Raw genomic sequence first — 25,281 nt, 5'->3', positions numbered from 1 at the left:
CTATTCCTTTTGTTGGTCGGCCGTCTAAACTGAGCGATCGGGGGAGAAGGGCCCTAGTCAATGAGGTGACCAAGAACCCGATGGTCACTGTGTCAGAGCTACAGCATTCCTCTGTGGAGAGAGGAGAACCTTCCAGAAGGACAACATCCCTGCAGCAATCCACCAATCAGGCCTGTATGGTAGAGTGGCCAGACAGAAGCCACTCCTTAGTGAAAAGCACATGGCAGCCCACCTGGAGTTTGCCAAACTGCACCTGAAGGACTCTCAGACCATGATGATACAAAGATTGAACTCTTTGGCATGAATGCCAGGCATTATGTTTGGAGGAAACCATGCACCGCTCATCACCAGGCCAATAGCATCTCTACAGTGAAGCATGGTGGTGGCAGCATCATGCTGTGGGGATGTTTTTCAACAGCAGGAACTGCGATACTAGTCAGGATACAGAGACATCCTGGATGAAAACCTGCTCCAGAGTGCTCTTGACCTCAGACTGGGGCGATGGTTCATCTTTCAGCAGGACAACGACCATAAGCACACAGCCAAGATATCAAAGGAGTGGCTTGAGGACAACTCTTTGAATGTCTTTGAGTGGCCCAGCCAGAGCCCAGACTTGAATCCAATTGAACATCTCTGGAGAGTTCTGAAAATGGCTGTGCATTGACGCTTCCCATCCAACCTGATGGAGCTTGAGAGGTGCTGCAAAGAGGAATGGGCAAACTGCCCAAAGATAGGTGTGCCAAGCTTGTGGCATCATTTACACAAATACTTGAGGCTGTAATTGCTGCCAAAGGTGCATCAACAAAGTATTGAGCAAAAGTTGTGAATACTTATGTACATGTGATTTCTTATTTATTTATTTTTTATTAAATTTGTAAAAATTGCAAAAATACTTTTTACACTTTGTCATTATGGGGTATTGTGTTTAGAATTTTGAGGACAAAAATTAATTTATTCCATTTTGGAATAAGGCTGTAACATAACATAAAATGTGGAAAAAGTGAAGCGTAGTGAATACTTTCTGGATGCACTGTATGTGCCAGTAAAACACACACATCTCAACCAGAGCAGATACTATGTATTGGTAAATACTATGTGGGTGGGACGGGTATGTGTCTTCGTACATCTAGCCTCCTTGCATGTTAAACAGCCCTTCTAATTGCGCCATGCCATGGCATGATTCGGTAGTGCCAAGCGTCTCTCGTACGCCTTTTTGCCTTCAAATGCATCTTATTCACACAGTGATGCGAATAGCACAAGCAGCTTCTGTGGATTAAAATGATATGCAGCATGCCTATGTTCTCTGTGCATCTGCAGGTGTATCTGCATGCAAAACGCTACATTACAGGGTTACAGCCGCTTACACTGTAACATAGCGTTACCAGCAGATACACCCGCAAATGCACAGAGAACATAGGCATGCTGCATATCATTTTAATCAGCCAGCAGAAGCTGCTTGTGCTATTCGCATCACTGTGTGAATAAGATGCATTTGAAGGTAACAAGTTGCATGAAAGATGCTCGGCGCTACCGAGGCACACGAAGCTCCCGCATTGTGTGGCGCGACTTGTAGCGCATGGAGGCTAGATGTATGTGGACACATCTGTATCTACAAAGTAGTCCACCATATAAGGGGAGCAAGTAAAGTGCCGGCCAGTATACAGAAAAATATAATTCATCCAACTGCACATTTCATCAAAAGGGAAAATATTACACAGACCATAAACTTATCAATCTAACCCTATCTAAGACACATCCACTGAGTCTATCCTTATACAATTTTTTTCTATTTTTCATAGAAAAGCGAGCGCTAAAGGGGTTATGCATCGTTAATAAATGGGAGCCTAAGTCCCTCTATCTCACCAACCCTGGCACCTAAAGAGATGGGGATACCCTTATTTCAAAGAGAGGTGCCCGCTTTTACACATTAAATGCCCCAATAGAAGTTAATGTATGGTGATTAGTGTGATCACCAGACATTAACCCCCTACATTACAGTAAAAAAAAAAATGTTATCCAGGGATGGGGGAAGATATCCTCCAATCTGGTTTCCAATAATTGAGTACCCATATTAGAAAGAGGGATGTCCCCTTTCAAAGAAAAAGTAACAAAGCACCCAAGGCGCTGCAATAAACCACACTGCTACTTGGTACTCCCCACCAATGATTAGTGAAAGGGGGGAGTAGGTATTTTTTCTTAGGATGTTTAAAAGCCCCTTTAGTCCTCCGCAGCAATAAGAAATGTTCGCTGTGCCAAATGTGACACAAAAACACAGCAACATAAACCCACAAACGGAGGCGTCATCGGGTCTGGCGACACCTGGTGCACACTCACAATACCCCCTGCGCGCCAGAGGCTCCCCCGCCAGAAAAGGAGGCATGGCCTAAAAAAGGTGAAGTGGCCTTGCGGGGGATCCTAATAACATCACTCCGGTGGCAGCCCAGCATCACCGGAAATGATGGGCAGTCTGCACTGTCGGTTCCTCTTCTATGACAGGAGCCGGGTGCTGCAGGAGAATGTCACACCTCAGCACTCTGCTCCTGTCACTGCAGAGGAGCCGGCATTTTCATGTCACCCCCTCCGAGGGTGACACCCGGGTTCGGCCCGCACCCCCCTCATGACGCCACTGCCCACAAATAGTACATATATACCACCAAAGGCCCAATACATTGAATTATAGAACAAAACAAAAAGTCTTAAGCTGGTTACACACTATACGATCTATTGTCCGATATATCATTCCAAAGCAGGTCAGAACACTATATTGTACACATTGTATAGTGTGTATGCCCAGTCCATTGTTCCCGGCTGTCGTTCAATGAACCGTCCCATCTGCCTTGATGCACATCAGATGGGACATTTCTACTGCCAACACGGTGCTATTACATGCAGCATGTAACGGTATATTGCATATGTCAGATTGTGTAGTATGTATGGCAACGTGATGTATGGTTACATCGCATCGTTGAGTCACACAGTCGTAAGGTGTGTTCCCAGCTTAAGTCTGAGGATATGGTTCCTACACCAGCCACAGTGCTGCCACCCATCCAGGATTACTCCTGACGTTTCAGAAATCGGGAGATCTGTCTGGACTTTAGGAGCTTGGTAATCCTGGATGGACAGCATATGAAAATCTTACTGCCTGCCTAAAGAGTGCTCACGTCACAGCAGGCCTATCTGCTGCTCATACACACGAAATCGCCTCCTCCTCCTGTTCCAGTCTTGTGACTGTAAATGTGTTTGGACCGTTGCCTGCTTGTCCTTGAGAATGTGACTTGCCCACAGCACAAGCCCATTGCCTGTTATGCCTAGGAAGTAGATTAGAAGGTATGTAGACGGAATCCGCCCAACAGATGGTACCAATTTATCTTTTGCGCTGTCTGGCCTGCCCAGAAAGCTGGCCAAATTGTTAGGCTCCTCTTTGGATCCTACAATATTTGTCTCTATCTACTTTCTGTGTGTTTTTATACCAAATAGAAGAGAAAAGAAGAAGGCTCTTTTTGTGGGGCACTCTTATGTAGAAATAGTATAGTGATTAAAATTAAACTTTAAATACAATCCTTTAGAATTTACACAAATGTATATACGACACAAACAACATATAAATAAAGTCAAGATTGTTATATTATAATTCAATCATATTGTGTATACTGGACATCAAATTTTCACAGCATAGAAGAAAAATATTCCATAAAGCATTTAGTATGCACTATAGGGGTTCAAACAAATTCTAGAACCTTCCTAATAATTAAATGCCAATTGATTCCATCAGAATACACTAATACATGTGAGAAAAAAAAGGGGGGGGGGGGGCGAAAATATTATGGATGGTAACATAGAACACTTTTGTCTAGTGTTCATGAATCTCAGATATACAACTCTATATTGGGTATCTAGGGCAAACATTTAACTCGACACAGATAATGAGTGTCATAAGACCACTTTGCTAGTTATTAATTATGTGGAGCATTTCTTTGTGGTTGTACACAGCAGATCAGCATACAATGATATACTATATATACCTCATACTGGTTATCTATATTTGTTATAATGGTTATACAATTGTCTGATATTTTAAACGCAAATGACGGACATCCGAAATTGGACACAATTGTAACCAATTACCTCTTGTAAATACAGACCAAAACCAAGCACCAAACACGTTTACTGAGTATTATTAAGTGTGATTGGGACCAAATCACCTCAGCAGTGTGTTCTTACAAACAGATAAAATCAGATAGACAACATAGATAAACCAGTACATAAGAAAGTCATATCTTATTGTAGTCCCATATGTAGGACTTATTTAGGATGACTTAACAGGTTATAAATATACAGGTTATATATATATACATACATGTTACCAATATTATATATGTCAATTCAATATTTGGTAAAGCTGTATATCACTGAACATATAGTTTTTTATCTGCGTCTGCTTGTATTTTATATGTGGCACAGTATATCTATCAATGCATCCACCATGCCTATGCTGTATGGTAACTCTGTGCAGGCATATATATGTGTGCAAAGATATCTAATGATAGTTTATGCTATCTCCATTTGTCTCCATAAAATGGGGAGCGATAGTAGCAGGCTATGTCACAGAGATATAGGATGTAGACACCAAAGTCTAAGTGGTACATTACAGTTTTTTGCCCATCAGAAGATATCCAAGTGGGGGAGTTTGGTTGGCGTGTGCACCTGCCAGACCATGATCATGAGAGTCCTGGACGCGCGTTTCGCCCGCTGTGGGCTTGTTCACCAATGACTCAGGAGCAAGGCTTCTGTACTTCCCTTTTTGTACATACTGCCGGGTGGATATCCCGGTCACGTGACCACGGGAGGTCGCTCTCTATTGGTCCCATCATCCACGTGGTCTCCTGTAATGAGTCACATGGATACGAGTAACCAATTATCATTAGACATTACTTATGCATCACAGTGTGATACGCAATTCATGGGTTAGAAATCCCTGTTTTCAATAGAGTTAGCTCCACGTAGTCTCCTGTAATGAGTCACATGGATAGGGATAGCCAATTATCATTAGACATTACCTATTCCACACAGTGTGATACGTAATTCATGGGTTAGGAATCCCCGTTTTCAATAGAGTTAACTCCTTCATTGCTGCTATATTCTAATCCCCGTTGTGAAGTGATCTTAATTGGATCTAACAGATATATGTATGCAGGGTGTATTTATATTGAGCAATATGCGAGGTTAATTCCAGATATGGGGGATAGGAATCCCCGTTATCCATGTGGTTAACTTCTTCTTTGCCGGTGTGATTTTAATTTGGATCTATGCTGTGAGGTATTCACAGCTGGATGAAACCGGGTAACATCATGAGGAGATTTACCGAACATAGATCCCTAGAGTAATAGATAATTACTACTATAGTATTTTTAATGAGGTTACATATACACATAATCTGCAGGTCATTTCATACAGCATTTAATAGCCTTGAACTTCAAAAGAAGAAGCCTGTATACATGAAATTCACTCATGCCTCATGCACAACCCACACACAGCCTGAGGGTTATCACATACTGTATAGGGGTAATTGATTATATTCAGATATTTGTGAATCAGGTATAATTCTCTTTAATTAGAAGAAGAGAGGATATTTTAGTACGTAATATGTATTTGAGTACTATTTATTTTAAACAAACATTAATTAGTTTAATCAGGATTATAATGCTCATAGATTGTATCAACAAACATATGATTAGCTGTGAGATCACTTTTTAGAAAATCCTCAATATCAATGCATCCTAATCATTTGTGAAGTGTTTCAATCATTTTTTTAAAAATTAAAGATTATTGTTGATAATCCACGTTTTTATGAATAGTATAAACTAATCAGTAACCAATGATTTATATGAGTTATCATATAGGATAACAGATGAGACCATAGGTGTTATGTCCATACATCTGTTACATAGTAATACACAAAAAGCAGGAAGAAAAGGGAGAAAGATATAGTGAACCCCATATATATCGCACACGTGACAGCTGCTGCATGTCATTATGTCATGCATTGAACGGCATGTGAGCGTGTCACAAATGTGATTTTCAGGGTACGAATAAGTGTATTGGGTATCTGCTATTACATTGTATCAGCAGGAGGACACCTGATGACACCATTGCAGGAGTCCTCCCTGAAAATCTATAATGAGAGTACCCATAAAAGATTAATTCAATAGATGTGATTAATAGCCAAAGTATTTTGTAGTCTCACTACAGAGGCAGTTACCCAAAGGCCCTCAGTCATTTGTCTATTGACATTGATGACTGGTGACCGTTGGGATCAGGCATGAGGTGAGATGAAGAAAGAATGATAAGTTTGCAGCATGTAACAGTACTTGTCAGTATCTGGCTCTGTTATCAAGCATTGCAGAGTCACAGAATACTTATTTTCCTGTCTCCTGCTGTCTACTTGGAAGAAAATACATATGATATACCTATAAGTCAGAATCTGATGTCAGGAACAAAAAACCTGGTATATAAACAAAATCTGATATAGGGACAGAGAAAGGAACCTAGGTCCTATACAAATAAATAATTGTTTTTGATGTGAAGGTGAATGTGATAGATAAAAAAAGAGGTTTATTGTGAAAAATTTTACAACATATTTATAAGGGTTTATTAAAACCTGTCTTATAATTAGTAAGCTTGTATGAGGAATGTGAGAGATCTTCCATAAATATATGTGCATGTGTGCCTGTGTGATAGATAAAATATATAAAATAAAATACAAATTAAGTGTTTGTTCCATAAGGAAAAGAAAAAGTGCAAGTATTTTCAGAATAGCATGTGAAGAGTGAGTAATTGTATTAAGTGAAAATTTCATATTTTAAAGAATATACCAAGGACAAGGGCAGGACAGAGTAATATAATATCATCGTGTCTGCCCATATGTTCTTTCTATTTGGATATATACTAGTCAGATGGTTTACTATATAGGCTACATATCCAGGAGTTAACCTGGAAATTATACAACCAAGATGGAGAATAAATAGATAGATGTAATAGATAGGATACATGTTTTAATAACAACGCTATAGTTTTTAGATGTAAACACTATAGTTGATAAATTAATTTAGACCATCCGGGGTAAGTGTGCCCAGTTTAAAGGTCCAGGCACTTTCTCTCTTGAGTAATTCTCGTGTCAGGTCTCCTCCACGTATGCCGAGGTTGATTTTTTCTAGACCAAAAACTTTGAAGTCTTGATTGGATCCTTGATGATATTTCCAGAAATGTCGGGCTACCGATGTCAGTTTCCTATGTTTATCCAGATCTGAAAATGCATTTCTGATAGAACCGATGTGTTCCAGGATTCTATGTTTTAGTGCCCGAGATGTCATACCCACATATTTTTTATTACAACTGCAAACTATGCAATAAATTACTCCTATCGCATTGCAGTTCATAAAGTTTTTAATATGTAATGTTTGGCCAAATTTATCTTCCACTTTGTTGGTCTTTAGTATAAACTGACATGCCTTACAGGTGCCGCATGGGAAGGTACCCGTAAGTTTGATTGGTCTTGGTGGGTTTTTGATAAAGTGGCTTCATACTAGCCCATCGCGTAGATTTTTTGACCGTCTCCAATTCATGGATACTTTGTCATCAAGAATTCCTGACAGATCCCTGTCAAGGTGGAGAGTATGCCAGTGTTTCTGTATGATTCCCTGTATTTGTCTCCATTCTTGACAGAAATCACCAACAAAGCGGAGTTTCTCTATGGTCTTGCTTTCCTTCTGATCTTTTTTAGGGAAAATGAGACATTCCCTAGGTATATCAGATGTACTTTTTTTGGCTTTTTTAATTGAGCGTTTGCTATAACCTCTTTCTAGAAGTCTTTCAGAGAGTTCAATGCATTTGTCCTCAAAGATCTTTTTATTCGAACAGTTGCGCCTCAACCTAAGGAATTCGCCCTTGGGTAGGTTCTCTATGGTTGGCGGAAAGTGCGCACTGGTTTCATGTAATAAGTTGTTAGTTGCAGTTTCCTTTCTGAACAATTCTGTCTGAATCATACCGGTGGGGTCTTTGTAGATTTTAAGGTCCAGGAAGGGGACTGATTGTTTGCTGAAAGAATGTGTCAATTTCAAATTGATAACATTAGTATTTAGTTTTCTAATAAATGACATCAAACAATTCTCATCACCTTCCCAAATCATGATGATGTCATCTATGTATCTCCACCAGGAGGTTATATGTTTTGTAAAGTTGTCATTCTCATCGCAGAACACAATCTCTTTCCCACCACCCTAAAAACAGGTTAGCATAGGTCGGGGCGCAAGATGCCCCCATTGCTGTCCCCCTAATTTGAAGGTAATGGCGGTCCCCAAATGTGAAACTATTTCTAGTTAGGACAAATTCCAATAGTTCTAAAAGGAGTCGATGGAAGTCGCTATACCCTTCCATTATTAGGAAATATTTTACTGCCCTTAATCCTAATTCATGTTCTATACTGGTGTACAGTGATTCAACGTCCAATGTCACCAATAGGTGTTGTTCATCTAGTTTGACATAATTTAATTTCCGTAATACATCTGCTGTGTCCTGAATATATGATGGTAGGCCTAGGACATGATGTCTTAAATGTAGATCAATGAATTTTCCTACCTTCTCTGAAACTCCACCTATTCCAGAAACGATAGGTCTTCCTGGTGGTTCCACAATATTTTTGTGTACTTTTGGGAGAAGGTAGAGTGTCGGTGTCTTGGGGTATGGTGTTTTGAGATATTCATATTCATGTTTCAGAATTGTTCCATCTGCAAGAGCTTTGTCTAATATTCTATTCAAGATGATATTAGAGTTGTCCGTGGGGTTAAACATAATTCTTTTGTAACATTTATCATCATCCAATTGGCATAGGGCTTCCTTCATATACATGTCTGTAGGCCAGATTACTATGTTGCCCCCCTTGTCTGAGGGCTTAATCACTACACCATGCCAATCATTCATCTTTTTTAGGGTTTGTATCTCTTTGTAGTGTAGGTTACCTTGAGTTCTCCTATTTTTCCTACCATTTTTATGTAGTATATCAAGGTCCCGTGATACGAGTTCTTGAAAGATTCTCACTTCTGGCAACATAGTAATCTGGCCTACAGACATGTATATGAAGGAAGCCCTACGCCAATTGGATGATGATAAATGTTACAATAGAATTATGTTTAACCCCACGGACAACTCTAATATCATCTTGAATAGAATATTAGACAAAGCTCTTGCAGATGGAACAATTCTGAAACGTGAATATGAATATCTCAAAACACCATACCCCAAGACACAGACACTCTACCTACTCCCAAAAGTACACAAAAATATTGTGGAACCACCAGGAAGACCCATCGTTTCTGGAATAGGTGGAGTTTCAGAGAAGGTAGGAAAATTCATTGATCTACATTTAAGACATCATGTCCTAGGCCTACCATCATATAATCAGGACACAGCAGATGTATTATGGAAATTAAATGATGTCAAACTAGATGAACAACACCTATTGGTGACATTGGACGTTGAATCACTGTACACCAGTATAGAACATGAATTAGGATTAAGGGCAGTAAAATATTTCCTAATAATGGAAGGGTATAGCGACTTCCATCGACTCCTTTTAGAACTATTGGAATTTGTCCTAACTAGAAATAGTTTCACATTTGGCGACAGCCATTACCTTCAAATTAGGGGGACAGCAATGGGGGCATCTTGCGCCCCGACCTATGCTAACCTGTTTTTAGGGTGGTGGGAAAAAGAGATTGTGTTCTGCGATGAGAATGACAACTTTACAAAACATATAACCTCCTGGTGGAGATACATAGATGACATCATCATGATTTGGGAAGGTGATGAGAATTGTTTGATGTCATTTATTAGAAAACTAAATACTAATGTTATCAATTTGAAATTGACACATTCTTTCAGCAAACAATCAGTCCCCTTCCTGGACCTTAAAATCTACAAAGACCCCACCAGTATGATTCAGATAGAATTGTTCAGAAAGGAAACTGCAACTAACAACTTATTACATGAAACCAGTGCGCACTTTCCGCCAACCATAGAGAACCTACCCAAGGGCGAATTCCTTAGGTTGAGGCGCAACTGTTCCGATAAAAAAATCTTTGAGGACAAATGCATTGAACTCTCTGAAAGACATCTAGAAAGAGGTTATAGCAAACGCTCAATTAAAAAAGCCAAAAAAAGTACATCTGATATACCTAGGGAATGTCTCATTTTCCCTAAAAAAGATCAGAAGGAAAGCAAGACCATAGAGAAACAATAATTTATTTGTATAGGACCTAGGTTCCTTTCTCTGTCCCTATATCAGATTTTGTCTATATACCGGGTTTTTTGTTCCTGACATCAGATTCTGACTTATAGGTATATCATATGTATTTTCTTCCAAGTAGACAGCAGGAGACAGGAAAATAAGTATTCTGTGACTCTGCAATACTTGATAACAGAGCCAGATACTGACAAGTACTGTTACATGCTGCAAACTTATCATTCGTTCTTTATCTCACCTCATGCATGATCCCAACGGTCACCAGTCATCAATGTCAATAGACAAATGACTGAGGGCCTTTGGGTAACTGCCTCTGTAGTGAGACTACAAAATACTTTGGCTATTAATCACATCTATTGAATTAATCTTTTATGGGTACTCTCATTATAGATTTTCAGGGAGGACTCCTGCAATGGTGTCATCAGGTGTCCTCCTGCTGATACAATGTAATAGCAGATACCCAATACACTTATTCGTACCCTGAAAATCGCATTTGTGACACGCTCACATGCCGTTCAATGCATGACATAATGACATGCAGCAGCTGTCACATGTGCGATATATATGGGGTTCACTATATCTTTCTCCCTTTTCTTCCTGCTTTTTGTGTATTACTATGTAACAGATGTATGGACATAACACCTATGGACTCATCTGTTATCCTATATGATAACTCATATAAATCATTGGTTACTGATTAGTTTATACTATTCATAAAACCGTGGATTATCAACAATAATCTTTAATTTTTAAAAAAATGATTGAAACACTTCACAAATGATTAGGATGCATTGATATTGAGGATTTTCTAAAAAGTGATCTCACAGCTAATCATATGTTTGTTGATACAATCTATGAGCATTATAATCCTGATTAAACTAATTAATGTTTGTTTAAAATAAATAGTACTCAAATACATATTACGTACTAAAATATCCTCTCTTCTTCTAATTAAAGAGAATTATACCTGATTCACAAATATCTGAATATAATCAATTACCCCTATACAGTATGTGATAACCCTCAGGCCGTGTGTGGGTTGTGCATGAGGCATGAGTGAATTTCATGTATACAGGCTTCTTCTTTTGAAGTTCAAGACTATTAAATGCTGTATGAAATGACCTGCAGATTATGTGTATATGTAACCTCATTAAAAATACTATAGTAGTAATTATCTATTACTCTAGGGATCTATGTTCGGTAAATCTCCTCATGATGTTACCCGGTTTCATCCAGCTGTGAATACCTCACAGCATAGATCCAAATTAAAATCACACCGGCAAAGAAGAAGTTAACCACATGGATAACGGGGATTCCTATCCCCCATATCTGGAATTAACCTCGCATATTGCTCAATATAAATACACCCTGCGTACATATATCTGTTAGATCCAATTAAGATCACTTCACAACGGGGATTAGAATATAGCAGCAATGAAGGAGTTAACTCTATTGAAAACGGGGATTCCTAACCCATGAATTACGTATCACACTGTGTGGAATAGGTAATGTCTAATGATAATTGGCTATCCCTATCCATGTGACTCATTACAGGAGACTACGTGGAGCTAACTCTATTGAAAACAGGGATTTCTAACCCATGAATTGCGTATCACACTGTGATGCATAAGTAATGTCTAATGATAATTGGTTATCCCTATCCATGTGACTCATTACAGGAGACCACGTGGATGATGGGACCAATAGAGAGCGACCTCCCGTGGTCACGTGACCGGGATATCCACCCGGCAGTATGTACAAAAAGGGAAGAACAGAAGCCTTGCTCCTGAGGCATTGGTGAACAAGCCCACAGCGGGCGAAACGCGCGTCCAGGACTCTCATGATCATGGTCTGGCAGGTGCACACGCCGACCAAACTCCCCCACTTGGATATCTTCTGATGGGCAAAAAACTGTAATGTACCACTTAGACTTTGGTGTCTACATCCTATATCTCTGTGACATAGCCTGCTACTATCGCTCCCCATTTTATGGAGACAAATGGAGATAGCATAAACTATCATTAGATATCTTTGCACACATATATATGCCTGCACAGAGTTACCATACAGCATAGGCATGGTGGATGCATTGATAGATATACTGTGCCACATATAAAATACAAGCAGACGCAGATAAAAAACTATATGTTCAGTGATATACAGCTTTACCAAATATTGAATTGACATATATAATATTGGTAACATGTATGTATATTTATAACCTGTTAAGTCATCCTAAATAAGTCCTACATATGGGACTACAATAAGATATGACTTTCTTATGTACTGGTTTATCTATGTTGTCTATCTGATTTTATCTGTTTGTAAGAACACACTGCTGAGGTGATTTGGTCCCAATCACACTTAATAATACTCAGTAAACGTGTTTGGTGCTTGGTTTTGGTCTGTATTTACAAGAGGTAATTGGTTACAATTGTGTCCAATTTCGGATGTCCGTCATTTGCGTTTAAAATATCAGACAATTGTATAACCATTATAACAAATATAGATAACCAGTATGAGGTATATATAGTATATCATTGTATGCTGATCTGCTGTGTACAACCACAAAGAAATGCTCCACATAATTAATAACTAGCAAAGTGGTCTTATGACACTCATTATCTGTGTCGAGTTAAATGTTTGCCCTAGATACCCAATATAGAGTTGTATATCTGAGATTCATGAACACTAGACAAAAGTGTTCTATGTTACCATCCATAATATTTTCGCCCCCCCCCCCCTTTTTTTTCTCACATGTATTAGTGTATTCTGATGGAATCAATTGGCATTTAATTATTAGGAAGGTTCTAGAATTTGTTTGAACCCCTATAGTGCATACTAAATGCTTTATGGAATATTTTTCTTCTATGCTGTGAAAATTTGATGTCCAGTATACACAATATGATTGAATTATAATATAACAATCTTGACTTTATTTATATGTTGTTTGTGTCGTATATACATTTGTGTGAATTCTAAAGGATTGTAATTAAAGTTTAATTTTAATCACTATACTATTTCTACATAAGAGTGCCCCACAAAAAGAGCCTTCTTCTTTTCTCTTCTTTTTGGTATAAAAACGGTGTTTTGGCTCTGGGGAGCACCACCAACAAAAGATATCTTTGAAATCCAAGTTCCCTTGGACAACATATCTCTCCAAATGTTGGTAAATCAATATATGGATAAATTATAAAAAAAATTATATTTTTCTGTGCGGATATAAAAAAAAAAACCCTTTTCTCTACTTTCTATGTATCTCAGATTTTAATCTTTATTTTATATACATAGCTCACCAAGCTCCCATCCCAAGACACGCCACCCTCTTAACAGGATAAGTGTGTGGAGGGGAAATATTGTGCCACTCTACGATTTGTATGATAACTTAATTATCAATCGCTCCCCTTATGTCCTGGGTGATGTGGTGGAGACAGATGGGACTTCAACATACATCCTGTGTTTGATTCTCACATTATATGGTTAATTTACAACAAAATACACATTTTTTTCACTTTATCTTTCAGTTTTGCAATACAAAGTTTGTCCTATCATTATTTATAGTGCATTTTTTTACTGTGTAAATATAGATAAATGTGTTTAATAAATAAATTACTTAGCACTGCAGTGCTCACCAACTAATTTTTTTACATAGAAAAGAAAGCATTGATTGACCAATGACCAATAACTGCATACTTTTTGCTGAAGCAAGCATATAGTATACGCGAGGCATATTAATGGGCATATGGGGTTCTGATGAGTTATAACGTACATGAGGGGGATCTGATGACATATAAAAGGGGCATGTTGATGGCATGTAAGGTGCATAAGGGAGCTCTGTCAAACAATATGTTAATGTAACCCAACTGTGGTTTTGGTCAAGCTCCCTGTCCAGAAATCTGAAAAATGTACCTACCAGGCTTCTCCCCACAAAGCTTCACCAGCCCAACTTCAGTTACAGAGAAGTTGAGCTGCTGGTGCAATTCATGGTGGAAAAACCGGACCATACCAGCAGACCGCTCACAGATATGCCAAAGCTGAGAATATGGGAGGATATTACCTGTAAGTCATTGAGGATGCCCCATTTGTCATAGCGTCACTGAGATGAAGAAGAGTTATATAACGGGAAGGGGGGCCTACAGGCACACATGCATGTATTTATGTTTAGGGCATGGAACTGGGACCTCCTTGCTGCATGCCAACTTCTGTGCTCGGCCTACGTGAGAACACACCTCCACACCCCTGTTCTGCCTCTCTGGTCATACAGGTTGATACATGCTGATTGCATTTGACTCTAGAATTGCACTTTTGTGTGTGTTGACTGTCTGGGCTTGTGCAGTGCAAAAATAAAACAAAAAATACTGCACCAGTGTAGTGCTTATTCTGCATCATCCACAATGTATTCTACAGTTTATTTATATATCTCTTACAAATCTATAAATTGACAGAGCCGAGAAAGAATGGGGAGATGGAATCAGAGGTCTCTCTCTCAGTGCAGCTAGATATGCCTTGTTGAGACTGGAAGAAGGACCACCACACACAAAGAACTGGAGGTAGAAAGTCAATTGTATCTTTTATCTTTTTTCTTCTGTTTTTCTTCTAAAATATGTACATATACGTCATATGTACATACAATTAATGGTTATACTTAATTAAGTAAATAGGTGACTTTTAACCTTATGATAATTTTACATAAGATAATTGTTGTTTAAACGTGGACATGATCTTTAATAAAGTGCAACCAATGGAAACCATTAGAGATGAATGCACAATAATATGCTTATTATAAAACTTTAGTAAATGACGACTAGTTTTTCAACTTGATATAATAACCATTATAGGAACTAGGCAAGTGTGCAATTATTTTGGTCTCTGACCAATATTCCCTTAATATGTGGTCCCTGTCAGTCTTATCCATGTGCGATAAAGCTGACAATGCCTGCTGGTGTCAGGAGATGTGTGTCTGTTTTGACAAGAATCCAGAGACCCAAAAGAATGGACCAGGGACAAAAACTTGCATGGCTGCACAATTTATACACATATAGTGGTCTTAAGATATAGACCAAACATCCAATAAAATACATTTATTTTGCACCCTTTTAAATTTTAGCAAATACTGTAGAAAATTATGTAATGGCTTGAATCAATTATTTTTTATTGTTTTATTCTCCCGTCCTCACCCAGTGTTCTCCCCAGAAATTTTTTCCAGCCAGGTGGCATCCAAAAGTAGCCGGGTGGGGGCCTTCGCAATTATGCGCGTGCCGGGAAAAGGGGTATCTCCCAGACCAATCCAGCCCGACATCTCAGGCTGCTCCCCCACTGGCTCTCAGTCAAAAGTGCCCATTATGCAGTGCCCCCTGTATTTGTCCCCTTTATACAGTGCCCCCTGTAGTTTTCCCCTTTATGCATTGCCCCCTGTAGTTTAGCTTTGCCCTTATGCAGTGCCCCCTGGTTGAAGTAGTGCCCGCAGACTGGTCCCTTATGTAGTGCCCCCAGGCTTAAATAGTGCCCCCAGGCTGGCCCCTTATGCAGTGCCCCCAGGTTTAAAGTGTCCCTTATGCAGTGCCCCCAGGCTGGCCCCTTTATGCAGTGCCCCCAGGCTGGCCCCTTTATGCAGTGCCCCCAGGCTGGCCCCTTTATGCAGTGCCCCCAGGCTGGCCCCTTTATGCAGTGCCCCCAGGCTGGCCCCTTTATGCAGTGCCCCAGACTTAAATGGTGCCCCCAGACTGGTCCTGGCCCAAGCCCCAGCAGTTACCTTTACTTTCTGGCCGCTCGCCGCTGCCGCTTCCTCACGCTGACTGGAGCTAACTAGATCCAGCAGGCGCGCGGGGCAGGCTCCTCACGTCGCAGGTGACGTCATGACGTCACCCGCGCAGTGCATCACTGGGAAAGCTGGCCTCTGAAGTGATCGGAGGCTTCTTTAGCCTCTGGTCACTTCAGGGGCCAGCATTCCACAGCGGGGGTCGGCGGGGAAATGTGCCAGGTGGCAGGCTGTTTCTGCCGGGCGATGTGCCCGCAGACAACAGCCCGGGAATAACTCTGCTCACCTCATTTAATACCCATTAATTAAGTTGATACTTGCCTAGGGGTGCCAAAATAAAGCCAAAATAACAACTGAAAATTTGTGAATATAAAGATTAAAAAATGTAATTATCGGTGATGCACGAAAATGCAAAAAAAATGTTTTTTCCCAAGATATCTATATATCAGTTCCTGACCCATCTAAATTATATTAGATCATATTTTCTTTCATGTTTTAGAACCTGTTATGGGTTGTCAGTGATGCCCCATGTTTCTATTTAAAACATAACCAGAGCTCTTCACATTACAGGACTTTTAATAATTTATTAAATTATATTGTCACTTTATTGACAAAATTGCAAATATTTTGTTATCATGAGATGTACTAATAATGTGATCATGTGCAGTGATTTAGAATATGCCATGTGTACATAAATATAGAAATATGGAACTTGATGGTAGATAAGAACCACTTGGCCCATCTAGTCTGCCCTTTTTTAACCTTTTGTTAACCTTCACCCTCTTTAATCCTTAGTTCTTTGTAAGGATATTTTTATGCCTATCCCAAACATGTGTAAATGGTTTTACTGTCTTAGCCTCTGCCACCTCTGATGGGAGGCTATTCCACTTGTCCACTACCCTTTCTGTGAAGTCATTTTTCCTCAAGTGCATGTCCTCTTGTTCTACTACTTCTCTTCCTTTGAAGAATGTTTCTCTCCTGTATCTTGTTAAAACTCTTAATATAGTCCAGTGTTCTGCACTGCAGACTCAGGAAGGGGAGAGCTCTATAGATCGCTCTGCTGTGGCTGGCAGGTATTTCTTCACATGCTGCTGTGTAAACAGCAGCCTGTGAAGATTATCGGGGGATGAACGCCATCTCAGGTTGGGGTTCAGTAACACCATAAAATTTTAGACAAAAATGCTATTTTGGAACTTGAGTATCCCTGATGCTTATTTTTTACAAAGTATGTGAAAATGATAATTTTCACATGCTTTTGTGAAGAATAAGTGATGATGAATAGTTCCCTCTGTCATAGAGTATTAATTGTCTACGTGGATTATAGTATTGACACTTTTATTTTATTTGAAAGCTAGCATCTCTGACATACACTATTGGCTGTATAAAATTAGTTTTTATCTAAATTAGTAATGATGAGTAATGATTTACACCTCCTCTATTTTCGCAAATAATTTTATGTTGCCTTACTGTGAGTTGAACTTGACTTTGTACCTGGATACCTGTACCAGGAAAATCTTGGTCCAAAGTTTAAATTGTTTTCCTATGTATTTTATTTATTTATTTATTTTCTTTGTAATATGTTTATTGAAACTGTCAAACAGAAATAGCAAGGTACAGGCAAACAAGTACCAAGTTCCAACCAAGTACAATAACCATATAGGCTGTTAAATACAGAAAATAAGAGTAATGGTGCATACACACGATCAGATTTTTCTTCAGATCTGAACAATAACGATTTAAAAAATCGTTCATATCTGAAGGAAAATCTGACATATCTGACATGCCAGAACGATGGACGATGAACGATGCGCGTTCCCGATGGTCAGATAACGATATCTGACATCTGATGTGTTTGCAGTCAGACTTGGACAATTCCATTCATTTTAATGCAGTCAAAAATCGTTCAAATCTTTGGTAAAATCGTTCAATCATTCATCTGACAGATCTGACAAATCTGACCGTGTGTATGTTTCATAACATAAAGTCACATGGAAATGTGAAAACTCAGATAACTGAGATGCATAGAAACAGAAACTACTGTATAAAATAATGGGAATTATAAATTTTATAAAATATGGGAATTTTAAAAGTATGGGAATTTATCCCTGTCACGGGAGACAATGGGCAGGATGCATGACGCATTGCATTCGGGATACGATGCATCCCACCACTCTTCGCATGCATGTCAGCGTTAATTCCGCTGGTGTGCATGAAGGATACCGCAAAGGACGGCGCTCTCGGTAAGAGCTGTCCTTTGCGAATGAGGGATTTCATGGTCTATGACCTAAGGACGGGCGCGCTGAGGGGGGTGATGGGTGGGGATCTGATTGGATCCCTCTCACATCACTTTCCAAATAGAAGCCCATAGGCTTGTATAGGGTAACGCCATCTTCAGATGGCGTTACCCACCGCATCCAGCGGGGCTTGGTGCATATGAGAAATGCGGTCAAAACCTGCCCATTATCAAGTTAATTTATTAATTTTTCAAGCCAAATATAAAACAAAATCTAACACACATGACTGGTAACAAAACCCAATTTGTAGAAATGTGTGTTACACCAATACAGTATTTGCTTATACCTATTTTACAGAAGCATCACATCACTACTTTGTGTTGCTAGTGACTTTCCGTTTTACACCATCTTTGTAGACCAAGGCCTCCTGGCATATCTACAGTCCCTACTCATAGTGACTGAGGCACTGCCTGTGTCACATGTAGCACTGCATACACTGATGATTACTTGATTGGTAAGACACAGGCACAGCCTTGCTCACTTGCTGAAATATTTTCTGTTGTCCTGCACTGAGCTCTACTGTTGGATCAACAGACATGGTAGAGTGGGGGGTTATGTGTGCTTGAACAGCTGCACCCTAGGCTGAGTGTCCTTTTGCACACATTCCATGTACAGTAGTTAGCCTTATGAGAACGCTGTTATATAGGATTATTAGATGCTAATTCTGCACAATGTTTTGCAGAGGGAGAATATATAACTGGAGACCTGTCACAATATTTATTTTATTTTTTTAAACTTTGTTGACCTGCTTAATTGTAATTTTATGTTCACATGTTACCTCTGACACATTAATGCTGGTTGCTGATTTTGTTACCTTACAGGCCACAGTTGCTAGTCCTTCTAAAACTGGATGAAGACTTACATGTTAAGTACCCACGACTACTCACTTTTGCCTCTCAGCTGAAAGCTGGGAAGGGGTTAACCATTATTGGCACCGCCATACAAGGAAACTTCTTAGACAGCTATGGGGAGGTGCAAGCTGCTGAACAGGTATATATATATATACATAGTGTATTCTACAGCTGTACATTTGGAGTCTGTATTTTTAGATTTTTATATTTGTTTTTCATTTGATTTGTAACTCAATCATAGGTTTGGCGACTACACTAAGGCATAGGGGGGAATTCAATTAGCCACAATAATGTGATAATTTTCTTCTTCGGGGTCCATAGGGTCCACAGAAAATACCTTGGGGGTATGTGGTTGGAGTGATCCAGGCACCAAACAGTTAACAAGCACCCAGCTCCCAGGATGCACTGGGTCCTCCTCCATATACACCCTGCCCCCGGCTACAGGCAGTTAGTTTGTTATCAAGCCCAAGCAGGAGAAGGAAAAAAGATGAGAAGGAAGGACCCTTGTACCCCAGAAACACTCTCTCTTAAGAAGAAGGAATCATAGAAAATACAAAAGAAGGTGCTCTGTGGACCCTATTGACCTCGAAGAAAAAGAGTTAACAAAAGGTATGTTATACCATAACTCTTATTTTCTTCTTCAGGGGCCATAGAAAATAACTTGGGGATGTCCCAAAGCAGTTCCCTTTAAGGGTGGGGGCGCTCCTGTGTTTCAGTAGAAAGGAGAATCCTACGCCCGAAAGGAAGCATCCTGAGAAGCAAATGTGTCAAATGCGTAAAATTTGAAAAAGGTGTGGACGGAAGACCACGTGGCTGCCTTGAATATTTGTTCAGCAGAGGCACCACGATGAACCGCCCACGATGGTCCCACAGATCTAGTAAAATGTGCTGTTACTGTGTTTGGAACAACAAGACCAGCTTGTGTGTACGCTTGAGAAATTGTCATACGCAACCATCTGGCAAAAGTCTGTTTGTTAGCTTGCCAGCCTCGCTTATGACAGCCATACAACACAAATAGAGAATCTGATTTTCTAATGGAGTTGGTGAAATCTACATAGATACGTAGTGCACGGACAACATCCAGTGATGCTTCACCTGCCGAGAGGCCTGAAGCTTGCAAAGTAGGAAACTAGAATTTCTTCATTTACATGAAACCAGGATACCACCTTAGGAAGGTACTCCGCCCTAGTACGAAAAACAGCTGTATGCTGATGAAATATCATAAAAGGAGAGTGAAACGAAAGGGCTGCCAAGGCAGAGACCCTACGGGCAAAAGCGATAGCTAGAAGGAAAACTGTCTAAGCTGTCAACCAGTTTAGGCTTACTGATTTCAGGGGTTCGAATGGGGGAGCCTGTAAAGCCCTGAAAACCAACTTCAAATCCCACTAGGGCTGTCGTGGGGACAAAGGGAGACTTAACCCTCAGAACACCCAGAAAAAATATTCTAACATCAGGCAATGGTGCGATCCTTCGCTGAAACCAACCTGAAAGTGCAGATGCCTGAACCCTCGGGTGGCCAGAAGGAGACCCCAATCTAACCCAGCCTGAAGAAAAGAAAGCACTCGAGTCACATTTTCTCAGTTCAAACCACTGAAAATACGAGTGCCAAATCCTATAATAAATGCGGGCAGAGGAAGATTTCCGTGCCCCCAGCATCGTCTGAATAACAGAATTGGAAAAACCTATTCCTAGTTGGGACTGTATGTGCAGCACTGTGCTTTCAAGCTCTGGTAGAGCCCCGGAGCTTGCTATAGGGAATGCAGAAACTCATGGACTTCTTGTCAAGTTTACTTAAGCATCTCCTGCTGGAGATTCTTGTAGACTATGGGCCAAATGTAATAGGCTGTGATTTGCACTAGCTAGTCACTAGATTTAAGGTGGCAATTAGTTTAAAGGCAAAAGCAATTATTGTGCCGACTCCCGCAAATCACAGGTTATTTAATTTGGCCCTACATAAATTGCTAATATGAGTCTATTTTGCCATATTTCTAAAGCGGACAAAGCCTACATTATAAGATTACACTTCCATTATTACACCGCCAAGAAAGCAGTTTTTCTCTGCAGAATATTATGCGGACCTCTCGCCCAATTGTGGAATACCACGCTCTGCGGTATTCAATTGAAAGAAAATGCACGCAAGGTTTTCGGCACTGAAAACGCAGGGGTGCAGCAAAAAAACAAGCAAACAAAACTACTTACTGGTCCGTTGGTCTCCACGGCTCCTATTCATCTCCCCTCCGTCTTTGCACTGGGGATGCTGCTGGGACCCCAGGGGGCTGCAGGGAGGGGAGGTGGGTGCTTGTAGATGTACAGTAGTTCTCCCTGCAGCTTGCCCCGGGGGGGGACTCAGACACAGACAGGGGTCACACAGGGGTATGTACACACAATCACTCACACATATTTATACATACTTACACACATGCACCAATTACTACACACACCGCTGTTGCAGGAGACCGGCGCTGGAGGAAGAAGACATCGCTTTGGAAGGTGAGTATTTCTACTTCAGGGTCCATAGGGTATCCACAGGATACCTTGGGGTATAGGTGTGACGTCAGTCGCAGGGCACCAAAGAGTTAAGCTTTCAGCCTCCCAGGATGCACTAGGTCCCCCTCCTATACCCCGCCCCCGGGCCAAGGCACCTCAGTTTAGTTTGGTGCCCGGCCGGAGTCGGGTGCACCTGTTGGAGTGGGGGCTAGAAGAGCCCCTGAAGCTTATTCTTCATGCAGCTGTGGCTGCACATCTGGATGAACAGCATGGACAGTCAGTCCTGACGTCCATGCTGTCTTCCCTACACCCCGCCGGTACCAGAACGCCGGTACTGATCCGGGGATGCTGGTGGGCGTCTGGGGTCACAGCTAGCGGTGACCCCAGATGCTCCGGACCATGGCCGGATTCAAGGGGGACAGAGGTAAGCAGCGGGGTCCCGCGGTGGGTCCCCGCTGATCACATGGTCCTAAGTCCCCAGGCAGGGGGCTCCCTGGGGACTGGCTGCAGCGTGGAGCCAGGCGACCAACCTGCGCTTCCACTACCCCCTGGGACAGCGGACCGCAGCAGAGCGGTAGCGCTGCGGCGTCCCAGGGGTTAAATGCATGCCAGGGGAGCGCGCCTTCCCTGTCTCACAGCCGGCGCCTCCCCCGCTGCACACAGCCCTCTCTGCATGCTGCCGACTGGTCCTGTGGCAGCGCTCCTCCCCCAGGCCAGCCTCCTCTCTGCTCCTCGGCGGCCATCTTCTCCAGAACGCATGGTGAACGCTGCTGGAAGTGCTGGACGGAAGCATCGTGGTCTGGGTCCCCCCGCATACCTCTCCTCCGCTGTGGCTCAGGTCTGTGTATGCAGCGCTGTGTCCTACCAGGCCCTGTGTCTGTGTAGTTGAGTAATCAGCGCTGTTAGTGCAGGAATTGTTATTTCTCTGCATTGTATGTGACTGTGCTAGCGCTGCTGCCTGTAACTTTTCTTCTCTAAACTGTCAGCTTTATTACTGTCCCTGTTCTTCTGCTAAAGCCCTTGCGGTGCGGTGCTGCAGGGTGGTCTCTCGCCTATTTAATACTTAATTGGTGAGAGAGGTCACATACGTGGTGCCATCATGTCTGAAAGTGATTTTCCCCTCCGGCTACAGTGTACCACGTGCAAAGTACCGTTAGCGGAGGGGGAGGGTAGCGCGGAGGGCCTTTGCCGGCAGTGTTTGTCCATGGCGCGGCCTATTACGGTTACAGCACCGGTACAGGAGCCGCCCTGGGCTTGTTTCGCTCAGGCGTTAACAGCTTTAGTGGGCCAGTTAGCTCCGCAGCCCGCGTTTACTCCGAGGGGTTTGTCCCAGCAGTCTGTGGTGTCGTCACCCATGCAGGGGTTCCCACGACAATTGGTGGTACCCCACAGTCTCCCTATTTCCCCGCTCCCGGGTTCTCAGGAGCCAGCGTGGGTTAACTCCCTGACGAGTTCTGTACAGCACTTGTCGGATGTGTTGCAAGGGGAGTCTGTGATGCGGCCTCATAAAAGGCCGGTGGCGTCTCTGTCCGCTCCTTATGAGGATGACGAAGGGACGTCTGATGATGGGGAGATTCTTGATCCTTACGATCAGGAACCTCTCCATACTAAGGACGCTGATGCTAAGTCCAAAGTATATATTCCTGGACTTATTCGGGCGGTCCGCACAGCCTTGGTGATTGAGGACGAAGTTCCCCCAGCGGCTAAATCTAAGTATGCCTTTTTCAAAGATGTGAAGGGCGATGCCACAGTCTTTCCTCTTTCGGGTCAGTTGGTGGACCATTTAGAGGAGGCGTGGAAACAACCTGGCAAAAGATACCAGCCGCAGAGACGCCTGGCGGTGGCTTATCCGTTCGCGGATAATTATTTTGCTAAGTGGGAATCCCCTCCACAGGTGGATTCTCACGTGACCCGTCTTGTCCGTAGTGCCACATTGCCGATGCCATCCATGTCCTCCCTTAAGGATGCTACGGACTGCAAGGTAGAAATCTGCCTGAAGTCCGCTTATTCCCTTGCAGGGGGGGCAGCACGGCCGGCTATGGCCATTTGCTGGGTCGCCAGAGCGATGGAGCACTGGGCGGATTCATTAGAGGCTTCTTTTGAATCCGACTGTCCGGCCGAACAGGCGGAGTTGATTGGCAATCTCCGTGATTCGGCCACCTACATCAACGAGGCGGCTCTAGACATTAGTACTCTGGTGTCTAGAATTTCTTCAGCAGCGGTAGCTGCTCGTCGCACCTTGTGGCTGCGATCCTGGAAGGCGGACGCAGATTCCAAGAAAGGTCTGGAAGCGTTGCCGTTTACCGGAGAAGTTCTCTTCGGTCCGGATCTGGATAAGATTGTGGCCACGCTGGCGGCAGCCAAATCTGCTTGTCTCCCGTCGGCCGCTGCTCCTTCTGGTTCGGGACCATCGTCCTTTCGGTCATCTAGGGCCCAGGGCAGGCCCAAACCACAGTCGTTTCCTCGACAGGCTGGCCCTAAGAAATCGGTCAAGCCCCGGAAGCAGGCATGGAGTACCAGACGTCCGGCCCCCAAGCCAGATGACAAGCCTGCGGCCTGACGGTCCGGGCCTCCCTTTGGGGGATCCCAGGGTGGGATGCCGCCTGCTACAGTTCGCCCAGTGTTGGTCGACCACTACGACAGACACTTGGGTTCTGGAGGTGGTTTCCCACGGATACGCCCTCTCCTTCCGGCACAGACCCCCGGCTCGCTTCTTCACCACGGGTCTCCCATCAGACCGGAACAAGGCTACGGAGCTGCGGAAGGTATTGCACACTATGCTCCAGGCTGGAGTTATAGTGGCGGTTCCATTCTCCCAGAGGGGCCAGGGTTTCTATTCAAATCTATTTTTGGTACAGAAACCCAATGGGTCATATCGTCCGATTCTCAACCTCAAAGCACTCAACAAGTCTTTGCGGGTCCCGAAGTTTCGGATGGAGACCCTACGGTCCATCATTCTGGTGCTGGAACCTGGGGACTACTTGGTGTCATTGGACATACAGGACGCTTACCTGCATGTCCCTATTCTTTGGCGCCATCAACAGTTCCTCAGGTTTGCAATCCGCAGCGACCACTTCCAGTTTCGGGCGTTACCTTTTGGCCTGGCAACAGCACCACGTGTTTTCACCAAGGTGATGGCGGTCATGGCGGCTTCTCTGCGGCTGCAGGGAGTCCGCATGTTGCCGTATTTGGACGACCTGTTATTGGTGGCAGGATCTCCAGAGCTCCTGTTACGCCACTTGGACCTGACCATTGCACTGCTGCAACGGCACGGCTGGCTAATCAACTGGCAGAAGTCCACTCTAATCCCGTCTCGGAGGATTCTGCATCTTGGAGCCTTATTGGACTCGGGACAGCAAAGGATCTTCGTGACGGAGGACAAGATCTCTGCTTTACAGTCAAGGGTGCGCAGTTGCCTGCACAGCCGCCGGGTGTCCTTACACTCGGCGATGAGGTTACTGGGCTCCATGGTGTCGGTGTTCGACATGGTGGAATACGCCCAGTTTCACTCCAGACCTCTGCAGCACCTGATCCTGTCCAAGTGGAACGGGCTGACTCAGTCTTTGAAGTCCCAGACGATTGTGCTCACCCAGG

The 25,281-nt window shown here is 42.5% G+C and overlaps 1 protein-coding gene across 3 annotated transcripts in view; it reads left to right on the top strand.

Moving 5' to 3' along the window:
* The window catches only part of SLC12A4 (solute carrier family 12 member 4), a 307,394-nt gene that overhangs the window by 237,157 nt on the left and 44,956 nt on the right, over positions 1-25,281 (top strand). For all 3 annotated transcript variants that reach the window (XM_088470905.1, XM_088470906.1, XM_088470907.1), the window contains 2 exons: positions 14,743-14,847; positions 19,171-19,339. In XM_088470905.1, the coding sequence (XP_088327031.1) occupies positions 14,743-14,847; positions 19,171-19,339 (274 nt within the window). The remainder of the gene's footprint in view (positions 1-14,742; positions 14,848-19,170; positions 19,340-25,281) is intronic.

Source organism: Taudactylus pleione, unplaced genomic scaffold, assembly GCF_031769625.1.
Source record: "Taudactylus pleione unplaced genomic scaffold, aTauple2 ptg000106l, whole genome shotgun sequence".
Taxonomy (NCBI): domain Eukaryota; kingdom Metazoa; phylum Chordata; class Amphibia; order Anura; family Myobatrachidae; genus Taudactylus; species Taudactylus pleione.
This window is presented reverse-complemented; position numbering and strand designations above follow the sequence as displayed.